This window comes from Physeter macrocephalus, chromosome 14 (genome assembly GCF_002837175.3).
Source record: "Physeter macrocephalus isolate SW-GA chromosome 14, ASM283717v5, whole genome shotgun sequence".
NCBI classification, from domain to species: Eukaryota; Metazoa; Chordata; class Mammalia; order Artiodactyla; family Physeteridae; genus Physeter; species Physeter macrocephalus.
This window is the reverse complement of record NC_041227.1, coordinates 10,030,295-10,055,381: the sequence shown is the minus strand read 5'-3', so window position 1 is coordinate 10,055,381 and position 25,087 is coordinate 10,030,295. Positions and strand designations below refer to the sequence as shown.

The following is a 25,087-nucleotide window of genomic DNA, read 5'->3' as shown; positions in this document are numbered from 1 at the left end:
AGCACAAAATTTTATTAGTCAATGGAAGCCAACACGCCCAGCCAATTGCCAGAAAAGCGCGGCTCCCTGTCACGACTCCAGTTTCGCCTGGTCAGGAGGAAACCCCATCTGGCTTCTTTCTCCCCTGTCTTAGATATAATTTAAAGTGAGTCGCAGAGAGTACAAAAGCCAAAATCCAACAGGATGAAAATCACTGCCCCGTAATCTGTTTTACGAGATGAAAGCTCGGAGACTTTACTAGCCTCCTCCAGGATGGGAAGGCGGTAACCTGGACAGGTGCGCCCCGGCCCCCCACTCTTCTCTCTGCAAAGCTCATTACTGTTCCCCAGGATGAAATCGAGATCAGGTTTCTGCATCTGCAAGGAATTTCTCCTAAAGGAACTGCCCATGTTTTTTCCATATGTCTGAACATCTGTTTGAAAGAATCAGGAGTATTGTCTTTGGAGGTGTGTGCTGTGGTTAAACAAACTCAGATTTTGACTACTTTATAACGAAAAGGATGGCTTTCCAATCCTTCTTTCAGTTGAAAACACGTCCCAGGGAGTGGTAAGAATAACGTTTATTGAAAGCCCCGGCACAAAGATGGATGAGGAAAATAATGAAGTGTCCTCTACCGGGAATTTCTATGCAGGATTATGGTTAAAGGGTCTGGAAGCAGCCAGGGAAAGGATTAAATGACAGGGGCATTATACAGGCAACTCTCAGCTGGGGTATTATGAGATCCCATAAGCTGAAGAGCTATGGAAACGCTTAAAGCCCAACCTTGCAAAGCTGCCTTTGAATGGCAGTTTTGTCCACCAAAGGACCACTGCTTCCTGTCCTGAAACAGAATGAGGAAATGATGGCAGGGTTCCACCAAAAGGCATGTGGCTCTTTCAAGGTGAATCAAGTGGTTCCCTTTCTCTGATCCCTACAGGTCAAAGTCACGTCAAAGAACTAAGATTCCCAGGCTCCTCAGAAAAAAACCATAAACTTGCTCTAGTTCCACGGGATTTAGAGCTTTATAGGAGAAATGTCCAGGGTCTGGCTGCGAACAGAGCTCCTTCCCTAACTGGACAATTCTTAGAAATCATATAAACATAGCCTCTCTCCTACCTCCCTTTCTACTGATAACCCTTAACGTAGCACCGTCCTTATTAACCCCCAGAGGCTATGAACTTGAGGATACTTGCCTTGAGCTAAATCTAACTCAAACTTTGATTTAGTAGCCAAAATATAAAAATCAGAAATTTTACATAAAAATTCAGATTCCTAGCTCCCCTTAGTAAAAACTGTGAAACCTGGCAACTTTGGTTCCCACATGGCATAACCAAGGGGAGCTGAGCACCAGCTGCCTCCTTCAGAGAAGGTACATACTGTGCTGTGCCCTACTCCCCACCACTCCCTATTGCTCCCTGCTTGGCCAAGGCAGTCATTTCCTTCCATCGTCTGGCTCCCACAAGCGCTCAGTTTGTAATCTTGTTTCTGCAATCACTTCTTTGGTTCTCTCCTGAGTCCACTGCTTCTAGAGAGATGCAGCTTGTTATTGAGGGTATGGGAAATAAATCCTTACAAGTGGATATGCACTAAGCCCTGTAGTGATGGCCTGAGCGTTAGAAAGTCTAGGACTCTGCTTCTGAGCTCCAGACTCATATACCCAGCTGCCTACTTGCCGTCATTGCTTGGACGCCCCACAAGCCCTTCCTAATTCTCTCACCCCAAAGTGAACGCGTAATCTTCCCCTAGGAAAATGACTGCCTCCCCAGGTCTTCCCACGTGGCACACGACAACACCCTCTACCCAGGCGCTCCTTCATCCCCCCACACCTAAGCCGGCACCAAGTCCCGAAGCTCACACCTTGGAATCCATCCCCTCCCTTCCCAATGCCACCTCCCAGTCCTCACCACCTTGACCTTCCAGCCGGCACTGCCAGAGCCTATCAAATTCGCCTCCCTGCTTCCTCCCGTAGAGAAGCCCACTCCTTAGAGGGAAGCCCAAGTGATCCCAAAAATATTAAATCAGAATCATCTTCCTCCCCTGCTCAAAACTCAGCACTCCCTTCCCCTTGCCCTGAAATACACCCAAGTTCCTCATCTTGGCTTATGAGTCCTGCCAATCATCACCCTCCAAGCTAAACTCAAGTGACACTGGCCCTCCTTCGGCTCCACAGACACACCAAGTTCTTCCCTGCCTCAGGACCTCCGTGTGTGCCGTGCCTCGTGCACGGAACACTCTCCCACCACTGCCAAAAGAGACAGAGACAGACAGAGGAAGGGCAACATTCCTCTCTTTGCTGGCTCAATCATCTGCTCCAGGCCCCAGTCGGTAAGTCACCTCCTCAGAGGGATCCTCCCTCTAAAGCAGGTCATCCAAGTAGTACTTTCTTGGCATGGTTTGTTTTGTCAAAGCTCTTACCACCACCTCCCGCCCCAAGTTGTGAATCCAACAGATGAACTCCTAATCAGCTGTCACGTCCTACCTTGGAGTCCAGGTGTCATCCCAGATGGCCCTCGTCCGGCCTCCCTGACACGCCCACATCTCAGCAACGGTCACGCCAACCATCCTGGTCTACTTGGCATATCCGGTGCCACTTGAACTACATCAGGGCAGGGACTGTGTCCATCTCACCCATCATTACATTACTGGCGCCTAGCACAGGGCCTGGCACACAGCAAGCCCTTGACAAAATGTTCACCGAATGAATGAGTCATGAGATCTGAAAAGCATTTAAGGTTTGGAACAAACTTTCCTCCAAGATCAAGTGACATTCAAGAGAGAGGAAAGAAAAAAGAAAGAAAAACAGCTGAACACGGCATATGCTTAAGATATGAAATTTTACATGTACAGAAGGAGAATGAAATGGTCATGTACTCATTTTATTTTCATATAAAGAGGAGCATAAAACCACTAGGCATGCAGAAAAAAAAAAGTGAAGTTTTATAGTGTGGCAAATAAAAAAGAGAAAGGAGAGGACCAATCATCGAGAGGGGGAAAAGTGAGCCATGGTACGGTACAGAAATAGAAACAGATGGAGAGATAAGGAGAGAGACAGTGATCAAGAAAGAAACCAGCAGAAGCATCTAGGCAAGGTACAAAACAGGGCTTCGCTGCTCTTCTGGGAATGAAAGGGCAACCCTCCAGATTTCGAAAGGGGTTTTCGCACCTACTTAAAGGTTAAGAGCCCTTGTCTTCTTAAAGTCCCCTCTTCTCTTCATTTTTCAAAGAAGTTTTTAAAAAACTGACTTCCTATGTTAAAAATCAGGGGTTAGCACATCTCGTTTTGAAGAGAACCCAATCTATTCAAATGACTTTTTTTTTTTTTTTTTAAAGACTTCACTTTGTGTCTTTTGAGGATATGGCTACAGATTTTTAAGTCATACGTTGAGTTTTCAAAGTTACGAACGAGAAGAGGGGCAGATCCTGGGGAGCTGTTGGAAGGAGGGGCGTGAACATCAAGCACAGTGTAGTGGGCATCCTCGGAACTGCACGTCCAGCCCATTCCCTTCTCTGGAACTTTCCACGGCCCCAGCCCCTGATGAATGGGTGAGCAGAGCCTTGCACTGCACGTGGCCTGACCTCTCTGGCCAAGCTAACTGGACCAGGGGGTGGCACCCTTCCCCCCCGCCCCAGGGCCAATTAGAATCTCCCTGAGGGTCAGGACTTGGGCTCCAACGAGCTGGTGAGGGGCTAGAACAGGGACAGCACAGAAAATCGATAGGCAGGAGGGCCTGGTGGGCATTTCTCCACCAGGACTTCCCTGCCTGGTGAGAATGAGGCGGCAGGGAAAGCTGGTCTGCAGAGTGATATGGAAGACGAGGAAAGCTGTGTAACAGGCAAAGCCAGACACCTGAATCCAAATCCTGAGTCCACCATTCAAGAGCTATGATCTTGCACAAGTTCCTTGACATCTCCCTGACCTAACTGTAACTGCTTCTTAGGGCTTTTTTGAGGATTAAATAAGCTAGACGGCACTTGGAATAGGGTCTGACATGCGGTAAACGCTCACTAAGTGTTAACTATTATTAGCATCATCTTGCTGAACTGTAAGTTCATGACGGTGAGGGTTTCTGGCTGGTTCGTTCATACCACATCCCAGAATCTAGAACCATGCCTGGTACATAGCAGTGCTCAACAAACGTTTGTTGAATAATCAGAGAACAAAGATACCACAAAGCCCCGAAAGGATAGACACCATGGACAGAGCCTCCTAAAGCTTCTCCTTGTTTCTTTCCTGCTTTTCCCATCTCGGGGTAAAAGCCAAACTCTCCCCCATGGCTACTCGGGCCCTGCCCGCTCGGGACCCCTCCTCTCTCCCTCTGGGCCCTCATAGTCTGGTCCCACTGGCTTCCTCAAGGTCCGCTGGCACAGTTTGCTTCCTCCTGCCTCTAAGCATTTGCACATACTGTTCCCTCTCTGCATCATCCTCCGCCCAAGTCTCTTCTTCAAGGAACTCTTACCAGGGAAATCCTCCCCCGCTACGCTGGCTCCTCCATTTTACACGCCGAGAGCCTCATGCACGTTTCCTTCCTGCCACTTGCCACAATTTGTAATTTTATCATTTGTATGATGATTTAGTCAATAACTTTATACCCCCTAGATCATGAGCTCCACAGAGAAGCTACCGCCGCTTCTCTTTTAGTCTTCATCGTATCTCAGCATCAGGCACAGCATATGGCAAAAGGCAGGTGGTCAACAGATACTTGCAGAATGGACCCACTTGTTGAATGGATTGACTGAGCAAAGAAATAAATCTTGGACTCATGCCCGTGAGTCCAGGTTCTTCTTGAGCTGAATCTCCTGACCTGATGATATGTTACCCCAGTAGCCTCCCCATATAATCCCCTTTTTCTAATCTTCTTTGAATGAGTTTCTCTCTCTGTTACAACCAAAGGCTTTGACCCCAGCACACACTAACAACCATCTCCAGGCCAAGAGGTTCCCATCCTAGAGCAGATAAGCCTTGATCGATAATGATATGAAGACTTCCTTTTCCAAAAACCAGTTTTCAAGCATGAGTAAATAGTACCAGACCAGCCCTACCACCATAAACAACTATAAAATAGGACAAAAGTTGATAAGTCAATCGCTTTCAGGCACTAGACAGCAGGCAGCATAAGACTGTGGTCCATGAGAGAAAGGAAACATAGGACGTGAGCCCATGTTCACTGCAGCTCTCTGCCTGGGGACGGTTTCCCTCCCATATACAGGGAGTGGAGTTCAAGCAGAACACAGTGGTCCTGCTCAGGTGGGGAGACAGAGTTCAGAGTTCCAGGCTGTAGAAGCAGCTAGGATCTGTGGGTAAAGCGTCAGAGAGGAGGAAGGTGCTAGGGGAGCTCCCCAAGTCCTTGGCCAAGGGCTGGGCTGGGCTGTGTAAGCACAGGGAAAGAATGTGCCGAGTTTATCAGAGAGAGGCAGCTATGGGGTAAAAAGGGAAACAGAGAGACTAGAGGTTGAGCAGGGCTGGAGTATTGGAATTCCAGCCCACCAGAGAGGAGTGACCTCCCCACAAAGCATCCAAAAAGACTAGGCCTTAAGAGCAAGGTCATGCCTTAGAGTAAGGGCTACTTTAGACCTGCCCTAACATGGTCTAAAACCTAGCCTCAACTAGATCCACAAAAGAAGGAATTTGGTGGCTAAGCCCATGAACCTGAAGGACATGGGGAACACCGTGGGCTTTCCAGAGGTCTACCTTAACAAAGGGTAAAATCAAGCCTATAAAAGTTCAATGTGATCAGCCAGTAACTGAACTACCTTTAGAGGAAGATAACAAAATCAAGAGTCTCTACCAATGTCCAGTACACATCATCATCACAATGTCAGCATACAGTCAACAATTACTAGACATACAAAGAAATAGTAAAATGTGACTTGTGGTAAATGAAAAGAAGCAACGAATGGAAACAAAATCCCCAAAAGGCTGTGATGTTAGATTTAGAAAAAGCAACTGCCAGGATTTATAAGCTCCTAATATTATCATTAAAGTCCTTAACCAGGTATATACACTCAAAGCTACCTGTGAAGATTTTAGGGTTAGGGGTTTGTATGTTTGTTTTTTGTCTGAACTGTACTTGTGTCATGTAGTTTCAGGGGATGCTCAAGAATCTGCATTTTTAATAACTACTCTAAAGGGTTTTGAGGCACCATCAGATTCTTATCATAGAATACTTTTACTTTAAGGCAAATTTAAAAGAGTTAAATTAATTTAAATATATTAAAGGGCTGGTTAATTGAGTTGGTTGGTGGGCACCAGTCAGCAGTTCCTGGTTAACCAGACTATACAATCAAGAATATTTCAACTCAATATTTTGGAGGAAAAATACAGTTCTCTACTTATTTTGAAAAAAAAAAATCTGAGGTTAAATCAAAAGCCACAGACATAAAAGATAATGATTAAGGAAAAACCAGGAGGAAATGCTCAGAGTATAATGTAAAGTGAAAAAAAATCAAAGTACAAACTACTATAACATCAAGTATAAAAATGTACAGTGATAGACATTGCCATGTTTATGAATAGAAAAAAAGGCAACAGGAAATATATCAAAATGCTAAAATAGTTATTTTAGGTATTTGACTCTGTGTAGTTTTAACTTTTCCCCACTTTTCAATATATTGATTTTCCTCAATGGACTCTCATCTGAAATTTAAACACAAAATGATGGCTTCAGAAACCTTCAATACAGAAACCTCTGCAAAACTCTAGTGGTCTCTCAATCAGAAACAGAAGGAAGAAGAAGCTTGAGCATGAATATCATTTCTATCCTTATCCAGCTCAGTAAGACTTTTGTCTATGGCTTCTGAGTAGCGGGATTAGCCTCTGATACTCAGTCTCAAATTTCCCATCCCTCAGAGGAATAAGAGGCTAAGACACATACCTCAACCTAATAAGCACCAAGCAGTAGCTCAGCAGAAGTAAATCACCCGGTGATAAATGAGGACGCAAAAGGAAGAGAACTCAAGGCCATACCTGAACCACGGGGTGGCCTCCGGTCGGAGCTTTGACAGCCCCTCGGCTGCCTTCCGTCTCGTAGTGAGCTCGGTGATGTGGCTTGGGCTGCACCTCGATCCTCAGCTCATAGGAGCCTGACTGGTGCGAGAGTGGCCACTCAAGTGGTGGGAGGGATGCAGTCACTGGGATGCTGAAGGAGGAAACAGAATCAGTCATGTGTACAATAAGTCATATCCTGTCAACCTGTACAATAAACATAAATGGTCCCTTTTCTGAAAATCATGTCCAATGGGCATATGATAGTGTTGGCTGCTGGGAGGCATACATTTCTCAGACATGATAGGTAGGGCTCTTCACAAGGTAGAGATCTTTTTCATTCTCTTTGTTTTCTCTTCCATCTTGATGAAGACAGAATGACTGACATCTCAGTTTATGAAGCTAAGTTCATGATATGATTGTTCTAGCATGTTCTGAACCACTGTAACTTCTTTTCCTCTGGAAATTTTGAAGAATATCACCTCTCACCTCTAAAGAACACCCCCCTTCTCCAGGATGTTTTTCTTTTCCAAAGGAGTAAGTGTGGGAGAAGGAACACTGAAATAGAAATCAGGGGCCCCACTGTGTCACTAACTTGCCGTGTGACGTTAGGTATGCAACTTCATCTTTCTTATCCTCAGTATCCTGTAACCACAAATGGACTAGATGACATCTGAGAGTTTTTCTAGCTCTTATTTCTATGTCTGATGTCTCAATTAAAAGTAAATTTAGGGAGAGGCCATTCCCAGTCACAATCATTACTTCTTGGGTCAAGGGTAGAACATCTAACCACAGAGAGGTGTCTGGTTTTGGTATGGATGAGCCAAACCACTCAGACTTCCTACAATTAAATGAGGAGTAAAGGTCAAGAGCATGACTGGAGTTACACACCCAAGTTCAAGTCCCAGCTCCACCTCTAACTACCTGTGTGACTTAGAGCAAATGCCTCTATCTCCCTAGGCCTTAGTCTCCTTCAACTGTGAAATGGGGATACTGAGATCATATAAAGAGCTTAAGCACAATAACTGCTCAATAAATATTAGCTATAATTATTTTTCCATGTAATATAGTGTATATTTCAAATAAATAGTTACTTCCTGTAGACGACCTGACTACAGTATTAATAGTATCGGATATGTATGCTTTGGCATCTGAATTCGTAAAATCTTCGAGGGCAGGACATTAAGTCTCATTTTATTATACAGTCTCAACCCTACCCAGCACACACATCAGGTACTTGATATGAGGTTAGAATTAGGTCATTGAAGAGGTTAATGAAGTCCTGACAATCTATCTAGACCATTCACTCAGAGCCCAAGAGAACCTAAAGACACCTTCCCAAGATCACAGAGCAAGACACAGCCAAGGCTCCAACTTAAGTCTCTTGACTCCCGGTCCAGTGCTCCTTCCACATCTCTACACTGTCTCTTATCTTATTAATTTATTTTAAATAGGCCCAAGAAAATATCTCATTGATGGAATGAGTCTAGAGCAATGCCTGACATTTGCTAGGTCGTCAGTGAATATTCAGTGGGTGGGCGGACGAATGAATGGAAGGATAAATGGATGAATGAACAAGCAGTTTCATTTCAAAGAACACCCATATGTTCAAAGTAGCTTTGAAGTTGCAAATGCATGGATTTGTGTCACTATGACCTGATTTTTCACATGCAGGAGAAAACATTAATCTAATCAGGACAGTCTTTCCTTCTAAGCCCAAAATTGCTAGAAGCTAACATTATCAACTGGACTTAATTAAACATTTGCAGTGAGGCCAATTCTATCCCCTCTCTCTTACAGCAATTCCAAGGGGGGAGTGGAGGGGGGCAGCAGCCCCACAAACTCCATCAGTGCCAGAGCCGAACTTGAACATACAATCCATGGAACTTACAATTCCATCCTCACTATGCAAGCAAATATCCAGCCCTTCTTTATACCCACATTGCCTCCTGAAGCCCCTTTAACTCTGAAGTCTCAGGTGTCTAAAGTGCCTTTATTTCTACCTTAGTTACAGTTACAGTTCCAAGATGCCTTCAAGCTTCTGTCTACATCCAAGGTGCCATATGTGTTAAATACTCTTATTCTCATGTATGCAAGTTAAAAGTTTCTAAAGTTAGCAAAATAAGGCTCATTAAAAAATCACTCCACCCCTGTATGAATCAAAACATTTGGTGAGTAGAAGATTCAATGGAATATCCCTAAGTATCAACTTCTAATTTTGTTTGGTTCTGGAATAGGTGTTTGACAACCGAAATATATAATCTTAAGACTCAGACCATTGGAGCCAGTCTGACATCCTGCATTTGAATTCCAGCCCCCTGCTGAGTTAGCCACACTCCCTGAGATAAATATCATCGTGAGACTTCTTTGAATGCCCTGTCTTCTCAATCAAATAGAAAATTCTTGCGAATAGCTCACTGGCTGGCACAGGTTGGCACTTGCTAGGGACTTAAGGACTCTAACTCATCAGAACCTCTCAGATCAAGCCACATAATGGAGAGGGAAGAATTTTATATACAATAAAGTCTCAGATGAATGCCTCACAATCGTATTTTATATTAATGTTCCTCCTCACTCCCAAATAAGTCATGTTTTAGAGACTGATCAAGAAGTTGACCAGAAATAACAAGGAGTCAGGAATCTCGAATTCTGATTTCCAACTTGGTCATGAACTAGCTGGGTGCTGATGGGCATATCACTTCACCTCTCTGAGCCCCAGTTTCTCAACCTGCACCAGGCATTGATCTTGATCAGCATTCCTAAGGTGGCTCCAGGAAACTTTAGTCTCAGAACTCCATGGTCAGATGGCCTTTGAAATCACCGCACATTCTATCCACAGCGGGGAGCGGCCCCTACACAAAGGTATCTATTAAACTCTATTAAACCCAGAAACTCCTTTCCTTAAGGGACTGACTGACCTATGATGGCACTAGTGTTCTCAGAACCTGCTTTGGAGGAAACATCAGACCAGAAGCTCCATTCAGTCCAGTTCGGTCGGGGTTGGGGGCAGGTGGGCGTGAGGAAGCCAGGCCCAGTGGACAGGGCCCTAGGCTACTCTCAACCCCACTCAATCAAAACAGCTCTACGTTACCTATTTTGGCATTCAACATTTTATTTGAAAAGAAGAGGCTTCCATTTGCTAAAAGCAAATAACACTTTGAAAACCATTGGGATAATGGGAATAGCATAAAGCTTAGATTCTTCACCTAATAAAACAGATAAAATAATCTCTGCTCCTAATCTGTGTACCTCATTTTCCTTATTATCAAAATGCAGATAAATATATAACCAAACCAGGTTTATGTGAGAATAACATGAAATAATCCAGAGAGAGTACTTAGAAGTGTGCCCGGCACACAGCTAGCATCCTGAAATGTTGGTGATTATTACTGTCACTATCATCACTCTAACAGCTATTGGGGACTCAATCTCCTAGCACACGGCTCATCAGTGGGGAAGCAACAAAGTGCTTCCTCTATAAGGATAAGATTCCCTGATAACAATAAGTTGTCTCTTTCATGAGCTCTTACCTATGTAGGTTCTATGCTAAGAGTTTGATATATATTATCTCACCTAAACCTTAAAAAAACAAACAAACAAAAAAAAACATGCGGTAGGTACTATTATTATTATCCTCATCTCACAGGAAATGAACCAAGGCCCAGAAAGGTGCTCAATGAGAATGAAGGTCCTGATTGATTAGCAATGTCTGCCCTGGGCACGGCATCAAGAAGGTGCTCAATGAGAAAGAGGGCCCTGCATGATTAGTGATGTCTGTTATGGGCACAGCAGGATGGCAGCGGCAGACATGCCCATGATCACACAGCCAGTGAGTGGCAGAGCCAGGACTCAGATCCATCCCTGGAGACCCCAAGCTTACATGCTGCTATTCATGCATCTCTTCAGCTTGCCAAGATTTTAAGCTCCTTGAGGATTAAGGCTCCCCCATTTTTTGAAGACCTCCGTATCACTGACTGCAATACTGAGGCACATAGCAGATGCCAACAAACATCAATTCCTCTTATAATAAGATAGCAAATTCCATGTGTTCAGGCTTGCTTTGAGTTTACTAGAACATCAGCTCCACGAAGGCAGAATTTTTTTTCCCATTTTGTTCACACAGGTCTCCCCAACACCTGTAACAGTGCCTGGCACATAGTAGGTGTTTGATAAATACTTGTTAAATAAGCAAATGCATGAATGAGCTCAGTGTCATATGAGCAATCACATGCATCCTATGACTGCATCCTCCTAACAACCACCCAGTAAGTCAGGGACATTTACACCCATTTTACAGATGGGAAAACTGCAGCTCAGAGTTTTGTTTTGTTTTGTTTTCCCAGAGAATTTAACTTCCTTTTCAGGGTCTGGCAGCCAGTAGATGGAGAGCCAGGATTTAAGGCCAGTCTAGCCAACTCTGAATCCCATGCTCATAACCAGAAAACCTTCTCTTAAAACTGGACCATGGAATAAATCGTTTTCAAAGCCTGACTCACCTGCAGATGGGAATGGCGGGCACCAGCTGCTTGGGCCAAGTTGGTGGCACCAGCAAGATAGACTCGGGGGCTGAGTTCCTCCTCTCCTCCTGCTCGCAGGGCCCCAGGAACTCCACGGCTGGGTAGATGTGGCGGGGCAGGCCAGCCTTGGACGGGGCGGTGGACACCGGCGACGGGTCGGGGCTGGTCTTCCACATCTTGGAGGGGATCCCACAGGGCGAGTCGGCAGCGAGGCTGTTCAGGGCATCCATGAGGACGGCAGAGCCAGCCGTGGGGGGGTACCCGGCAGGGGCGCCGTCGTCCCGGGGCTGCGGCGAGGGGCTCCGCGAGCGCTGGGGTGAGGCTCCGGGCAGCGGGGCAACCAAGGCCCCAGTGCACGAATGCCTCCGCTTGGTACCAGGCGACGAGGAGCGGGAGGCCGGACGGGGCACGGGCGAGTGGCGGCCCAGGCAGCTGTCCTCAGCGAGGCCGGTTCGAGGTGACATTATTGGCGAGGTTCTGGGGGAATAATGAGCAGGGATGTTTTGAAACTGGGGACACAGGTCGTCGGGCCCGCCGTTATTGGGCGAGACGCAGGGCGAGGTGTAGGGGGAGAAGGTGTCGGAAATGAAGCTGGCAGAGGAGCCGCTGCTAGCGGGGCTCAAGCAAAGCGGCTCGCGGTAGCCCTCGAAGCCGGGCACGGGCAGCGTGAACCTCGGGCTGGCGGCCACCCCCGGCAGGGGCGGCTGCTCGACCAGGAGGCCAGTGTCTCTCACGCGGAAGGGCCCCCCTGCCTGCATCAGTTCGTGGGATGGAGTGATCTCGATCCGAGGGCTCAGGCCCGAGGCCCCCGCTGGCTTGGCAGGGCACAGAAAGTTCTGGGGCCCTACCCTATCCGGCTCTCCCAACCGGCGGGAGGGCTCGCCAGAGAGACTGGCTAGGGGGCTGTATGGCTTGAGGCCATAGTCCAGGACATCATCGGGGTATGCGAGTCCGGAGGGTGGGCTGGCGACCTTATGTGCATTCGGTTCTTCTGGAAAGAGAAGGGGGGGAGGGAGGGGTCTTTTTAAGCCTCTAAAACACAACTCCGGATGCAGAGCAATCACAGATTGGGTTTTGTCTCCTGTTTTTTTTTTTTGTTTTTTTTTTAATCCCCACCACACCAAACCCCAGAGCTAGAAACTCCTTCCCTCACAGAAGGAAAGTGAGGCCACTTCATCCCAGATTCCGTGAACGGAGAGATCAAAGAGGAAGGAGTTTAGTGCAGGTGCACGAGCGCAGCTGGTCCAAGCCATGCAGCAGCAGCCAGAGACCTGGCTGGCTGGCTGGGCTAACGGCTTCCAAACTTTTGTTTCAGTGCGACCCTTAAAAGAAATGTGATTTTATTTCACAATGCAGTTCACACCATCATGTTCACTGGCAACTGAAACAAAAGCTTCCCAAAACAATACTTACCCTGCCACGTATGATGCACTCTTATCTATCCTCCTGTCTGGGGTTATTTTGTTTAAATTCTGGTCATAACTCATTAAACAGATTTCCTGTCCCACCAGTGGGTCATGACCCACAGTTTGAAAAACACTGACCTAGGCCCATCTGCTCTTTCTACCTGTATGATACAGCTACCAGATTCAGGGGGAGGCCACAGCAGCTCTGGAAACCGTGAAGCTCGGGGTTCAAATCCCAAATGTTTATGCCCACGTGTAAAAAAGTGACTTTATTTACCACCAGGACTCCTGAGCCATATCTCATCTTGTGCCATTTTACAGATGAGGAAACTGAGGTCCAGGGAGGGGAAGAGATTCACCCAAATACAGAATGAACAGGATTAGAAATCCCCCAGGAGAGCTACTTGGCCCCCAAAAGACAGAGCCATAGCTATAGAGCCTCCCAAACTAGTAAAATCAGTGGATACAGAATGATCTAATTTTTTTCTTTAATCGTGGCCACTTAGCTCAGGCTTCTGCTGCCACCTCGAAAGAACCCGTGGCTGGAGAGTGAGATTAGTGAGGGAACTAGCTACTTGTTCCCACCATCCCACACCTCGCTCCTCCTGCCAGCTCCCCAGCTCAACAGAGGCCCCTCCACCCTCTCTGTCGTTACTTGGGTCAGCCTCGACTCTTCTCTCATGACCTTACATACATCCAATCCATCGGCAAAGCCTGATCGCTCTATTAAAACGTGAACCAAATTCATGTGTCACCACCTCCCGCCACCCTCTCCCACTGGGACTGTTGCCGTCACCTCCTCCCTGGTCTCCCCATTTCTACACTCACCCTCTATGGTCTGTTCTCCACGCAGCCGTCTATTGAAATGTCCATTGTAAAGTGAAACCCACTTTAAAGGCTTCCCTAGATGTCCCCACGACAGTCCTTAACACACTCGTCCCCTAGCCCTGGCCTGTCTCACTACTCCCACCCTCCCCACTTTTCCCCAAGCTGACTCAGCACCAGCCCTGCTGACATCCTCACGATTCTTCAAGCAGCTCCTGCTGTGGAGCTCCCTCTCCCTAGAAACTCTCCCCCCAAGATCTTCACCTGGCTGCTTCCCTTAATTCCTTCACATGCCTGCTCAGTCAGCAGCTCCTTAGACAGGCCCATCTAAAGGATCATCTCCATCCCCACCCCTGTGTCATTCTCCACCCCATTTCCCTGCCATCTTTTCTCCAGTGACACCTGTTAGCAGCTCACATCACATCAGATATTATCTGTTTAGAGAATCACATGCTGCTAGATCAGAGGCAGGCAAACTACAGCCCCTGGACCAAAGCTGACCCACAGATTGCGTGTGTAAGTAAAGTTTTATTGGAACAAAGCTGCTCCTATTTGTTTACACATAGCCTGTGGCTGGCTTTTGCACTCTAACAGCAGAGCTGGTTGGTGCACACAGGTGATCCTCCACTTCCTCGGTGCCCTTTCTGGGCCATCCTGGAGTAAGTGCTATCTGATTTAGCTGAGCTGATCTCATAGGGTGCAGGTGGTGCCCCACTCCAGGTGAGAGCCCAGAAATGGCTTCCCACAGCTCCTAGGATCAAGATAAACAACCTCAACTAGGTCAGCCCGGTTGAGCCTCTGCCTGCCCCTCTAGCCTTGCCTCTCTCTACCCTCTCCCCTCTCCTGTCTCCTGTCTCCCCGGACTCCAGCCAAACTGGCTGTCATTCTCAAAAAATGCCAAGCTCCTTTCTGCCTCAGGACCTTTGCACTTGCTGTTCCCTCTGCTCAACAACTCCTCCCCCACCCAGCCCTCTTCGTAACTAAAACCGCTCCTTCGCCGAAGCTTGGCTAAAGTGTCATGTGCTCTCAGAAGTCCTTCTGACCTTCTTGATGAGATCAGACCCCACTCACACTGCCCTGCTCTGCTCCACTGCAATTCTCACAATTCTAATTCAGTAATTCTGTAGTTACTTGTTGATCATCTGCCTCTCCCCCAACTCCCAGCCCCACCTCCACCAATCAGTCAATTCCATGAGGACTCTCTCACCACCCCACCCCCCGCACTGTATTCCTAACGACCGGACAGGACCTGCCACAAAGCAGGCCCTCCAAAAATATTTGTCGGTCTGCTGAATAAAGCATGAAATATTTAAACTACTCCTCAAAGATGCTAACATCCAAAACAAACGGTAGAAAGACCTAACCGTAAGAGAGGGTGATTTGGTAATATCTATCTAAATTCCAAACACACGTATACTTGGAACCAAGCAATGTCACTTTTAGAAATTTATCCAGCACATGTGCAAAATCAGGTATGCATAAGTTTAGTCAGTCCAGCCCTGTTTATAATCCCCAAAGACTGGAAGCAACCTACTGTCTATCAGCTGGGGATGGGTTAAATTCTGTCATTCACATAGTGAGATACAATACAGTTACAAAAAGGGTTGAAAAGGTTCTTTTTACATTGATATAGAGTGACCACAAGATACTGTTAAAGGTGCACACAGTATGCATAGGATAGAAACAGAGGGTGAGTGTGTACACACACACACACACACACACACACACAATGCTTATGGGTACACAGGCTTTCCCTGGAAGTTACAGGTAACAGCGACTTCCTCCAGGGAGAAGAGCTAAGTAATTAGGGGCAGAGGCAGAAAGGAGACTCTGATTCCTGTACTACATTGAGAATAGAAAGATAATTTCCAAAAGGCACATGTTTTTACTTTATTTATTTTAAAGGCGGGGGGTGGGGGGGAGGTGGTTGTGACATAACGTGATATATAGCAATGACACCTGGTTTAGGAAGCAGGAAATTGCATGCTAGTCCTACTCCGCCACTAACTAGCTGTGTGACCTTGGAAAAGTCCCCCACCCACTCTAGGTCTCAACCTCCTCATTTGTAACCGGACGGCGTTAAACCAGATCAGTCTCCTTGGCTGCTTCTGGCTCTGACGTCCTTTCATTTTTCTAACTAGAGTCTGTAGGGTCTAGGGTTCTTGTAAAGCTGCAGTTCAATATATATTTGTACTTGTGCCTGCGTGTGCGCGCGCGCGCGCACACACACACACACACACACACACACACACAGAGCCTTCCTGGCAGGTAACAAAGCATAGATTTTTAATCTAGGAAGAGATCCAGGTCAAATCCATGTCCGACAACATTCTGATAATCCATTGCCCTGCGAACCAGCAAAACAAAACACAGAAAGCCTCTTAGCAAAAATTCCGGCCTTATCAGAAAAACTGCATTACATCTTATCAGAAACACCCCCTGGGGGCTGATGTGAAAGTCACAGAAACTTTTTGCCATAAAAACACACATCACTCACACTCCCGGGAAGCAATGAAAAAGAGAAAGGCCAGTTTGCTGAGCAAAAGCATTTAAAGCATTTACATTGGTTTTAATTAATCCAAGCAGCAGAGTTTCTTTTTCTTTTCTCTCCCCAAGATTTTGAAAGTTTACCCACAAGCAAGTAATATGGAGGTAATTTATAATCATTTAATTCTCATTCCCCTGGGTATTTGACAGTAATTATCACAGACAAAAGGCTCATGATTAAAATATTTCTTTAAGTAGCTAGGATTCTTCACTATTTCTCCATAAACAACTGCCACCCTTGCAGATAGCTCCCTCACTGTGCCCACACAGCACTGGGCCAAGTTCGTTTCATCTCAGAAGTACCAGATTCTCTCAGAAGGGTTTCCAAAAAGCTTGCTTTTCTTACCACTTGCATGATCTTTGCTACATTCATGTACCACCAGTGAATATTATTCACTTAATATTTCTATTTAAATTCGTTCACATATTACTTTCTTTTTTTTTTTTTTTTTTTTTACGGAAGCTTTACACCCATGCCACAAATGGAAAATCAGTGTCACCTCCATAAATAGAAGGTACATATTACCTTTTTTTTTTTTTTTTTTTTTTACGGAAACTTTACACCCATGCCACAAATGGAAAATCAGTGTCACCTCCATAAATAGAAGGTACGGTAAAACTACAATCAAAATAAAAGTTACTAAATTCAAGCGAGATACTGTTGCTAGCCAAAGGCTCTGAGCCTGAGGCCCACTTTTTTTCCTCCTTGATGCTCTTTATTTAAATAAGGTATCATTTATACGTACAGATTTTGAGTGCAGAGTTCAGTGAGTTTTGCCAGATGTTCTACACCCTTGTCACTACCACAATCATGACGCAGGACATTTCCACGACCCCAGAAAGTCTGCCTTTTTTAAAGCTGGAATTGGGGGAGGAAACAGCAAGTATCAGAAAGAAAGGTGTTAAAGACACAGTAGCACCTGACGGAGGCCTCACTCCTGACTCAAGAGAAGGCGCCCTGCCAAGGGGATGACCCGCGTATGCAATGTACTCATTGGGGCGGCCCGTGAAACCATCCCACTCGCCGTGCGAGGTACCCAGCCCACACTCGAGGCATCAGGATTCCGAAAGAGGCAGAAGGTGGAGGCAGAGATGAGGGATTCAGAGGTTGCTGCTCTCCGTCCTCTGTGCCTCCATGCTTTTGCACATGCTGTTCCCCATGCCCAGAACACCCTTCCATACCTCCTGTCCTCACTTTTCCTAGCAAGCCACTATTTGTCCATCAAGATTTCACTTGGCCCACCTCTTCCTAAAAGCCCTCCCTTGGCTGGATCAGACACTACAGACTCTGTAGTGTTGCCAGAACCTCAAGAGTCGTGTAGTGAAGTCTATCAAGTATAGATTCACTTGTCTGTCTCCCTACTAGACAGTGAGCTTTTTGAAGGCAGATAAAGGCCGATGATAATAACAACGACAACAGCGGCAGCAACAGCAGCTAACATGTGCTGAGAATTTATATGCCAGGCTCTGTTGTAAACACATTACATGTAGTAAATTACTTAATTCTCACAACCTATGAGATGGGCACTGTTTACTCCCCTTTTATAGATGGGTTAACTGAGGCACAAAGAGGTGAATTAACTTGCCCGAGGTCTCACAGCTTGAACCCAGCAGACCTGAGACCAGGGGTTCTCAACCTCAGAACTACTGACACTGGGGGCTAGAGACTTCTTTGCTGTGAGGCTGCAGGATGCTTAGCAGCACCCCTGGCCTCTACCCACTAGATGCCAGTAGCATCCCCTCCCCTCTCTCAGTTGTAACAACCAGAAGCATCTCCAGGCATTGCCAAATTTCTCCTGCGAGGCAGAATCACCCGCAGCTGGGAACCACTGCTCTAGGCCCTACAGTTCCAGGCCCTGCACGCAGCCGAGGCCCAAAAGAATGCTGGGAGCATCCATCCACGAGTCAAAGCTGAACTGATTCAGAAATGGGACATCTGCTCCCCGTCAGCCCTAGCAGGTATATCATTTCTGCAGCAGACATCTGAAAGTCGAATTATCATCGCCCTTCCTTCCGTCAAGTTCCCAGGTGCTCACCCCAACATCTAGGCCCCGTGAATATTTGGGGAGATCTCTGGCCACTCTCCAAAACCGCAAGACAAGATTGCTGGGGCGGCCAGTCCAGCCCCACCCTGGCAAGGCGTCTGCACTGAGGTCCAGGTCTCGGTCCATACACAGTGCTAGGGGGCCCCAGCTCCACGGCTTCACCCCTCTCCCCCCACCCCCACCTGGCTGTGTGACCTGGGGTACCTCTGAGTCCTCGTGTATAACACAGTTGCTGAGGTTGGTGACAATACCCACCTGATGTTTCACCTTATCCACCTGAAGCCCAAAACACACAAAATAAACACTCAGTAAATGGGGCCTTCCAGTATACTCGTATTATCCTTATGGAAAGAACGATCTTCTAAGTGAAAATTCTCCCCTTGCTCTGCTTTCGTTGCCTTATTTTACAACTTGAAAGTGTGACACACGCTGGCCCCCAAGTGCCTTCAAAAGCATTAAAAAAAAAGAAAAAGGGAAGAAATTTTTATAAAAATAAAAGGGATTGGTCAGCACTTTGGGAATTCTCTTTTTCTGCTAGCCTTCAGAAAATATGTGGAGTAGGTAAAGAATGCCTGAACACCCCCTCCACTCCATGCTTTGTACTCCCTCTTCTAGGGTACCTGGGAGCTGATCAACTAAATCTTACTAAAATATTAGTGACACAGTGAGCTACTTGCAGTAACAAAAATGATTCTCGCTAACACATCTCTACCATATACTTTATACCAAGAACCACTATGTATGCATTTAGCATATACTAATGTTTGTCTTACAAAAGGCCTACGAAGCAGGTGAAAGAGTTTCCTCATTTTATAAATGGGGAACGTGAGGCTCAGAGAGGGTGATTAATTTGCCCAAGGTCACACAGCTTCTAAGCGGCGGAGCCAGATTCAGCCTCAGGCAGCCCACCCAGCTCCTCCACCCGCATAACACATGAAAGGGGATATTTCCTGGATGGTGCTGATACCGTAACTCCAACACATAGAAATGAGATGTCCCCAGAACAGGAACTGCTCTGGAGCCCCATCATGAGGTAGGCCGCCCTAGACAACTAAAGACACAGATTCCTTTCTTCTGGAATATTCACAATCCCTCCATTTGCCCCAGAATTGAGTCAACTATTATTTAAAAATCCCACTCAGGCCACAAGGAGCTCTCTGCCAGTGCCTGCCCTCTTGGAGCCTCTGGCAGGCCTGTTGCTCACCCTTAAGGACACACGGCCAAGTCTGAGACAGCCGCCAGCGCCAACTCACCAGCCAACAGATTGCTTTTGAAAAAAGGAACAGCAAGAGAACATCTTCTCTGCCTAGAACTACAGGCCGGTGGAATTTTCAGGAAGCAGAATAGAATGACCAAAATAGAAACCCAGCTAAGGAACCTACGTGAGGCATCTGTCCTTTGGGGAAGGGGGAAGGGGGAAGGGACTGCACGAACCAGTGCTCTCAGGCTTGAACGGCTCGGAGGAGAGAAGCCAGGGCAGGGCCTGGAGGCCAGACGCCTCTCAGGCGGGCAGCAGGGCCCCAGAGCTGCGGTCCATCCCTGTCTGAGGTGATAGACCCACCGCTCAATGAGCTCACACCCCAAGGTGGTGTGAGCTCCGGGCCCTGGGTTTGAGACATCACAGTCTGTTGCCATGGCTGCATTAGGATGCCACAACCTGGCACTGTACATGTGCAGCCAGAGGACGGGGTGGGGGGGGGGGATGGAGGGAAGGAATCCAGCCTCCCTCCATCCCACTACTCTCATAACCCCCTCTGTGTTGGGGGCTGCAGGAAATGCCAAGAGGAGCAAAAGGTGGATGGATTTTTCATCTGGCAGCTTGCACCACCTATAGGAAAGACCTTCTTTGAAAAGTTACAGATTGCGCTTCAAGTAAAAAATTCAGCACTTAGCAAACTTTCCAGAGGGCCCCCCATGCCCCTACTGCCCCCACCATGCACAAACGCCGAACAGTAACTGGATTCCCAATCAATGAACCGTGTGTATTAATAATGACCGAGAATCAGGTTGTCACACCCATCATTCACAGATGACATATACAGAAGCAGGGCATGAGAGGTGAGAAATTCCATCCAGATAAGTCAGGTCCAGAAATGCCAGAAAGGGAAGAAAGGCAGTTTACCATCCTGTCTCGTCAACGTGGAACCACCACTAGAAAAAGCCACCTTGAACGCTATGCTCTTTGCTGACCTTGCCCCAGCTAAGGCAGCTGTCTGCCTTCACCAGACAGGGCAGAAAGGAGGGCTCGGTTCTGCCTCCCAGGCAGCCTGCCATGAGGCCAGGCGCCTGGGACACAGGATCCAGGACCCGGGACAATTTGCAAGCACCGAGCCTTACAGACTGGCTACTGGCATGGCTGTTTGCAAAAACACACGCACCCGCAGGCTGACACGTATTCCTTTTGGAGAGAACCAGAGAAATGTATGGAATCTGCAACCCATGTGCCTCAAGGTCAGCTTTTGGATGGGGGCAGCAGGGCCCAGGCATCCGGCAGACCTGGGACCTCACCTCTGTCCTCAAACTGGGATAGAAAGAACCGGTTGCAAGTCATTCCATGGGGCCCTCGTGCTTTTAAGAAGCTCAAAGACCTTCCTATTTCTATTCGTTCACTGCGCCTCGAGCTTTCCCGTGTATCGCCTCTCTCTCTGGGGTTTACAAGCACCCTGGGAAGCCGGAACCATCAACTCCTCTGTGTTACAGAGGGGGGCCCTGAGACTCAGGGCCGCGAGGATTCACCCAAAGTCACAAAAACAATCAGGGGCAGAGCTGGGGTTCAAACTGAGACATCATGTAAATGCATTCAAATGCACAGATATTAGAAGTACACCTCGTGCCTTTTTACAAATGTATGCACCGTGTAGCCACCAATCAAGATATAGAATGTTTCCATCCTGCCAGAGGATTCTCTGGTGGCCACCCCCAGCCAATAACCCTCATTCAGGGGGACCCGCTCGCCTGCCTTCTCTCACTATAGCCTGGGTTTGCCTGCTTTGACCACTGTATAAATAAAACCGTACGAGAGGTACACGTCACAGTTTTCCTCAACCTTATGTCTGAGGTTTAACCATGTCGTATGCAGCTGCCGTTTCTTTTGCATCTCTGTGTAACAGTCCATCAAATGATGACATCAGACTTCACTTGTCTGGTCACCTTGCCATACTGCCTCCGTTTCTCAAGAAGACAGCCATTTGAGATTGAACTTGTGCTTCAGGGAGATCCGTCTCTAAGAAAAGACAGTCTCTCCGCGTTTGTCACGCAGTGCTCAACAGAGAGCGACTTCCTCGCCAAAAGGAAAAGGAAAGATCTGGTCAGAAGAATTAGCCAGAAGTAGACCTCGGATAATCCTTCCTCAGAAACAGGGCTTGCGTGGCTAGCCTGCCTCTCCGTCAAAGCCCTGCACAAGGGGACATGGGAGGGGGCACGGCCACCTTCCTTGCTTTCCTTCCTCTAACTCACTCAGCAAAGGCCCCCTCACCTTTACACCAGCCCCTCAAAGAGCTGTACCCTTTATGGAGTCCTACAACCCCTGTCACGGCCTGCGAAGCTGATTTCCACCTTTCTTTCAGGCAACTTGAAATCCAAGTGGAAACTTCCCCTTGAAGACAGTGGGGCCCCATAACCCTTGGCCAGGGGCAGAGACTTAAAATTAATACCTTATTGACAGATGGGCGCTTTATTTACACTCGTCCCCAGGAGCTGTCACTTTGGTGCCATGTTCCCCGAGGGCGGGCACACTTCATCCGTGGACCCTGCCAAGCCCGGTCATTAATGACATTCCTCCTTTCTCCTTGGCAACGGAGGTGATGTCACCCGTTGCAGATTTCAGACCCTCATCCCACCTTCTTAGGATCACACAGGTAAACAGCCCCTTTCTGAAGTCTTTACGATGACTTTCGCAGGCACTGCAGACTTAAAGCGTTCCCCACCTCCTCGTCTAACAGTCACCCTTTTCAGCACACCCAAGCAGGTTTGTTTTGATAAGGACCTTTATAAATCCTGAGCTTTGCAGGCAACTTTCTTACTTCAGACAGCTCACTCGGGCGTGGCTCAATTAAAATTCACACAGAAGGACTGGCTTTTAGAAATATGTCATATTAACTAAAACAGGTCCAGGTGAGAAAATGCTCTTTCCCAAAACCTCAGATTAGGACGCACGGAGGGTCCCCAAATGCCAACTCGGGAAAAGCAATCTCTCTGCTCTTCCTATAGCTTCCCATCTACCTTTGACCTATCTCTCTTGCAGAGGAAAAAAAGCACTAAAAGTCCAAGGCACAGGACTTTAGATCTAAATGCCAGTCCGTAGGAGATGCAAGGGACAAAGGAACACGTTAAAAAAACACCACAGGGATGCCACTGGCAAAATCCATCACGTGGAGACCAGCACAGGAAAAATGACCCTGCTTCTTCAACAAATAAACAGCAAGAAAACAGACTGATGGGGATTTTTATAAAATAAGAGACATAAATGTCCATGTCAACCAATTACAATGTGAGGATCTTGCTTGGATCTCGGTTCAAACAAATTAACCATACAAAGACCCTTGTGAGACAAGCAGGAAATTTAAACACTGGACATTTGAAATTAAGTATTATTCCTTTTCAGGTCTGATAATGGTAGTTGATTTTTTTTCAAGAGCCCTTATTTTGGAGCTACATACTATTTATTAATAAAATATTATGCCACCTGGAATGTGATTTAAAGTAAGCAGGGGTGGAGATGCGGAGAATACACTGAGGCAGAGATGAAATAAGACTGGCCTTATGCTGATAATTGTTGCAGCTGGGCACATGGGAACATGGGAGTTAACTATACCACTGTCTCTACTTTTCCATATATTTGGAAAAGTTTGTAATAAAAGTTCAGGAAAAAGTCAAAGGCAGCTCCTCTTGCTTTGGGGGAACCCATGTGGGGCTCTGCTCCAGGTAGGAAAGCGGACAGCCCCTGACGCATCCCAGGAAGAGCCTCAGGGCCGAGTCTTGCCTGGCAAGAGCTCAGTCTGGGAACAATCGGCAAAAACCAAACCTCGCGCCAGCCCAGGGAAGCCGAGTTTGGCCGGAGCTCTGCGGAGCCCTCTGGCTATTTCCTGTGCTGGGCAGAGAGGAAAGAGGAAGTCCCTTCGTGGGGGGAAGCCACAAGGCATCCATCACGCTGCACTTTCCAAGGCTGCCTCTTCCTGGCCCTGGCTCAGGGGGTCCTGGGGGGCCAGGGCAGGACACCTGGGGAGGCCCTGCCTCTCACAGAGGCAGCCACTGGGAACCTTGCAGCCTGCGAGTCTGGTCAACTGAGAAAGCTTCTGCAGCTGGCCAAGTTCTGGGGATGAGGCAGGGGCCCGATGAGTCAGAACTGATCGTACGTAAGTTAGATAACTTGCTGTGATGCTGACAGAAGCCGAACAGCCAGGGGCTCCTCTCCAAAGAGCATCTCCACTTAAGACTCAGGATTCATCAAAGGCCAAGGCAAAGACTCTCTCCTCCAAGGAACCAATGCTCTCAAGAAGTCAGGCGAGCCAGAAGACGTCTCAGAGCCCACCACCACTGCCACCTGACATTCACACAGCCCTGCGGCCCGCGCTTAATCACACTGCCTTGTGGGAACCTGCCATCACCACCCCCATTTCACAGATGAGAAAACACAAGCGCAGAGGATCAAAATCACCTGCCCTGAGGCATACCACTAATAAGGAATTATGCAACTTTTCATCCATTTATTTGGCAACGATTTACTGCATGCTTGCTAATGCCAGGTACTTTTGCTTAGCCAAGGTCACGCAGGTAGGAGACAGCTACGTCAGAATTTCAAGCCAGGATTTCCTGATTTCAGATCTGGTGCTCTGACTTGCTGAGCCAATGGCCCCTGGAGTTGGGGGGAACACGTACCCCAGGAGGCATGCACGACAATCCACTGGGATGCAGAAAGAAATACAGGAACAGCAGAACTCCCGTTCATATTCTGTCCTTTCCCACTTTCATTTTTGTTGCATGTTTTATGAGTATAATCCCGTTAGGACAGCAGTGAACATACAATTGATAAGTATATAAATATCAAAATATACGAGGTGAATGCACCCCATGCTGGTGTACAGGGGACCCAGGAAAGCTGGAGTCAGTGAGATACTGGCTGAGCTGTAGTGCTGAGGGCAGAGACCTGGGATCATAACTGCCTGGGTTCGAGGCCTGCCCTGCCATGTACCGCTCAATGACTCTCAGCAAAAGTTAACTGACCCCCAAGGAGTCTGACTTCACCGGTCCTGGGTACGGCTGGAACAGTCTAGCGTGCAGCCAGGATTGAGGACCACTGGCCACCAATGCTGCATTTTTCAAATTTATTCAAGCCCATCACCGTACAGGACTAAAAAGCCTTGGGAACCAACTCAAATAACACAGCTTTAAGATTTTAAGAACCTCTACTCCCGATCAAAAGCTAAGGCCACCTTAAGAACAGAAGGCCTTTAATTTGGAAGCTGGGATGGCATGTGTGCAATAGTAAAGTGTGATTAAGGCAACTTTCTCCCTAGTCCTTTTGACTCCCTTGACAAGGCCGCGGCTCAATTCAGCCCTCATTTCACCTTTCCAGCTGCACCTGGAGACACTATTTGTACAAAGCAGGCTTATTAAGGCCTGTCCTTAACTCGACACAGACCGGCAACGTCTCTGAATGTCACATGTGTTTAGCGAACTGCTTGCTTAGGGTAGAGCTCTATTTTTAGTAAGCACCAAAAAAAACCCCCACGATACTATATCCCAGCACCTCATTTGTCCCAATTTGTTTACCAGGCTGTGTCCCAC

General features: G+C 47.3%; 1 protein-coding gene across 8 annotated transcripts in view; it reads right to left on the bottom strand.

Annotated features, from left to right (window-relative positions):
- NFATC2 (nuclear factor of activated T cells 2) overlaps positions 1-25,087 on the bottom strand; it is a 161,037-nt gene that overhangs the window by 115,069 nt on the left and 20,881 nt on the right. For 6 of the 8 annotated variants that reach the window (XR_003682787.2, XM_007129001.4, XM_028498433.2 and 3 more), the window contains exons 2-3: positions 11,458-12,469; positions 6,944-7,115 (exon numbers count right to left, since the gene is read on the bottom strand). Coding sequence is in view for 7 of the 8 variants with exons in the window: in XM_007129001.4 (XP_007129063.1) it covers positions 6,944-7,115; positions 11,458-12,469 (1,184 nt within the window). In the remaining variant the exon portion in view is untranslated. The remainder of the gene's footprint in view (positions 1-6,943; positions 7,116-11,457; positions 12,470-25,087) is intronic. The other 2 variants (XM_007129003.4, XM_028498435.2) reach the window with 1 other exon arrangement.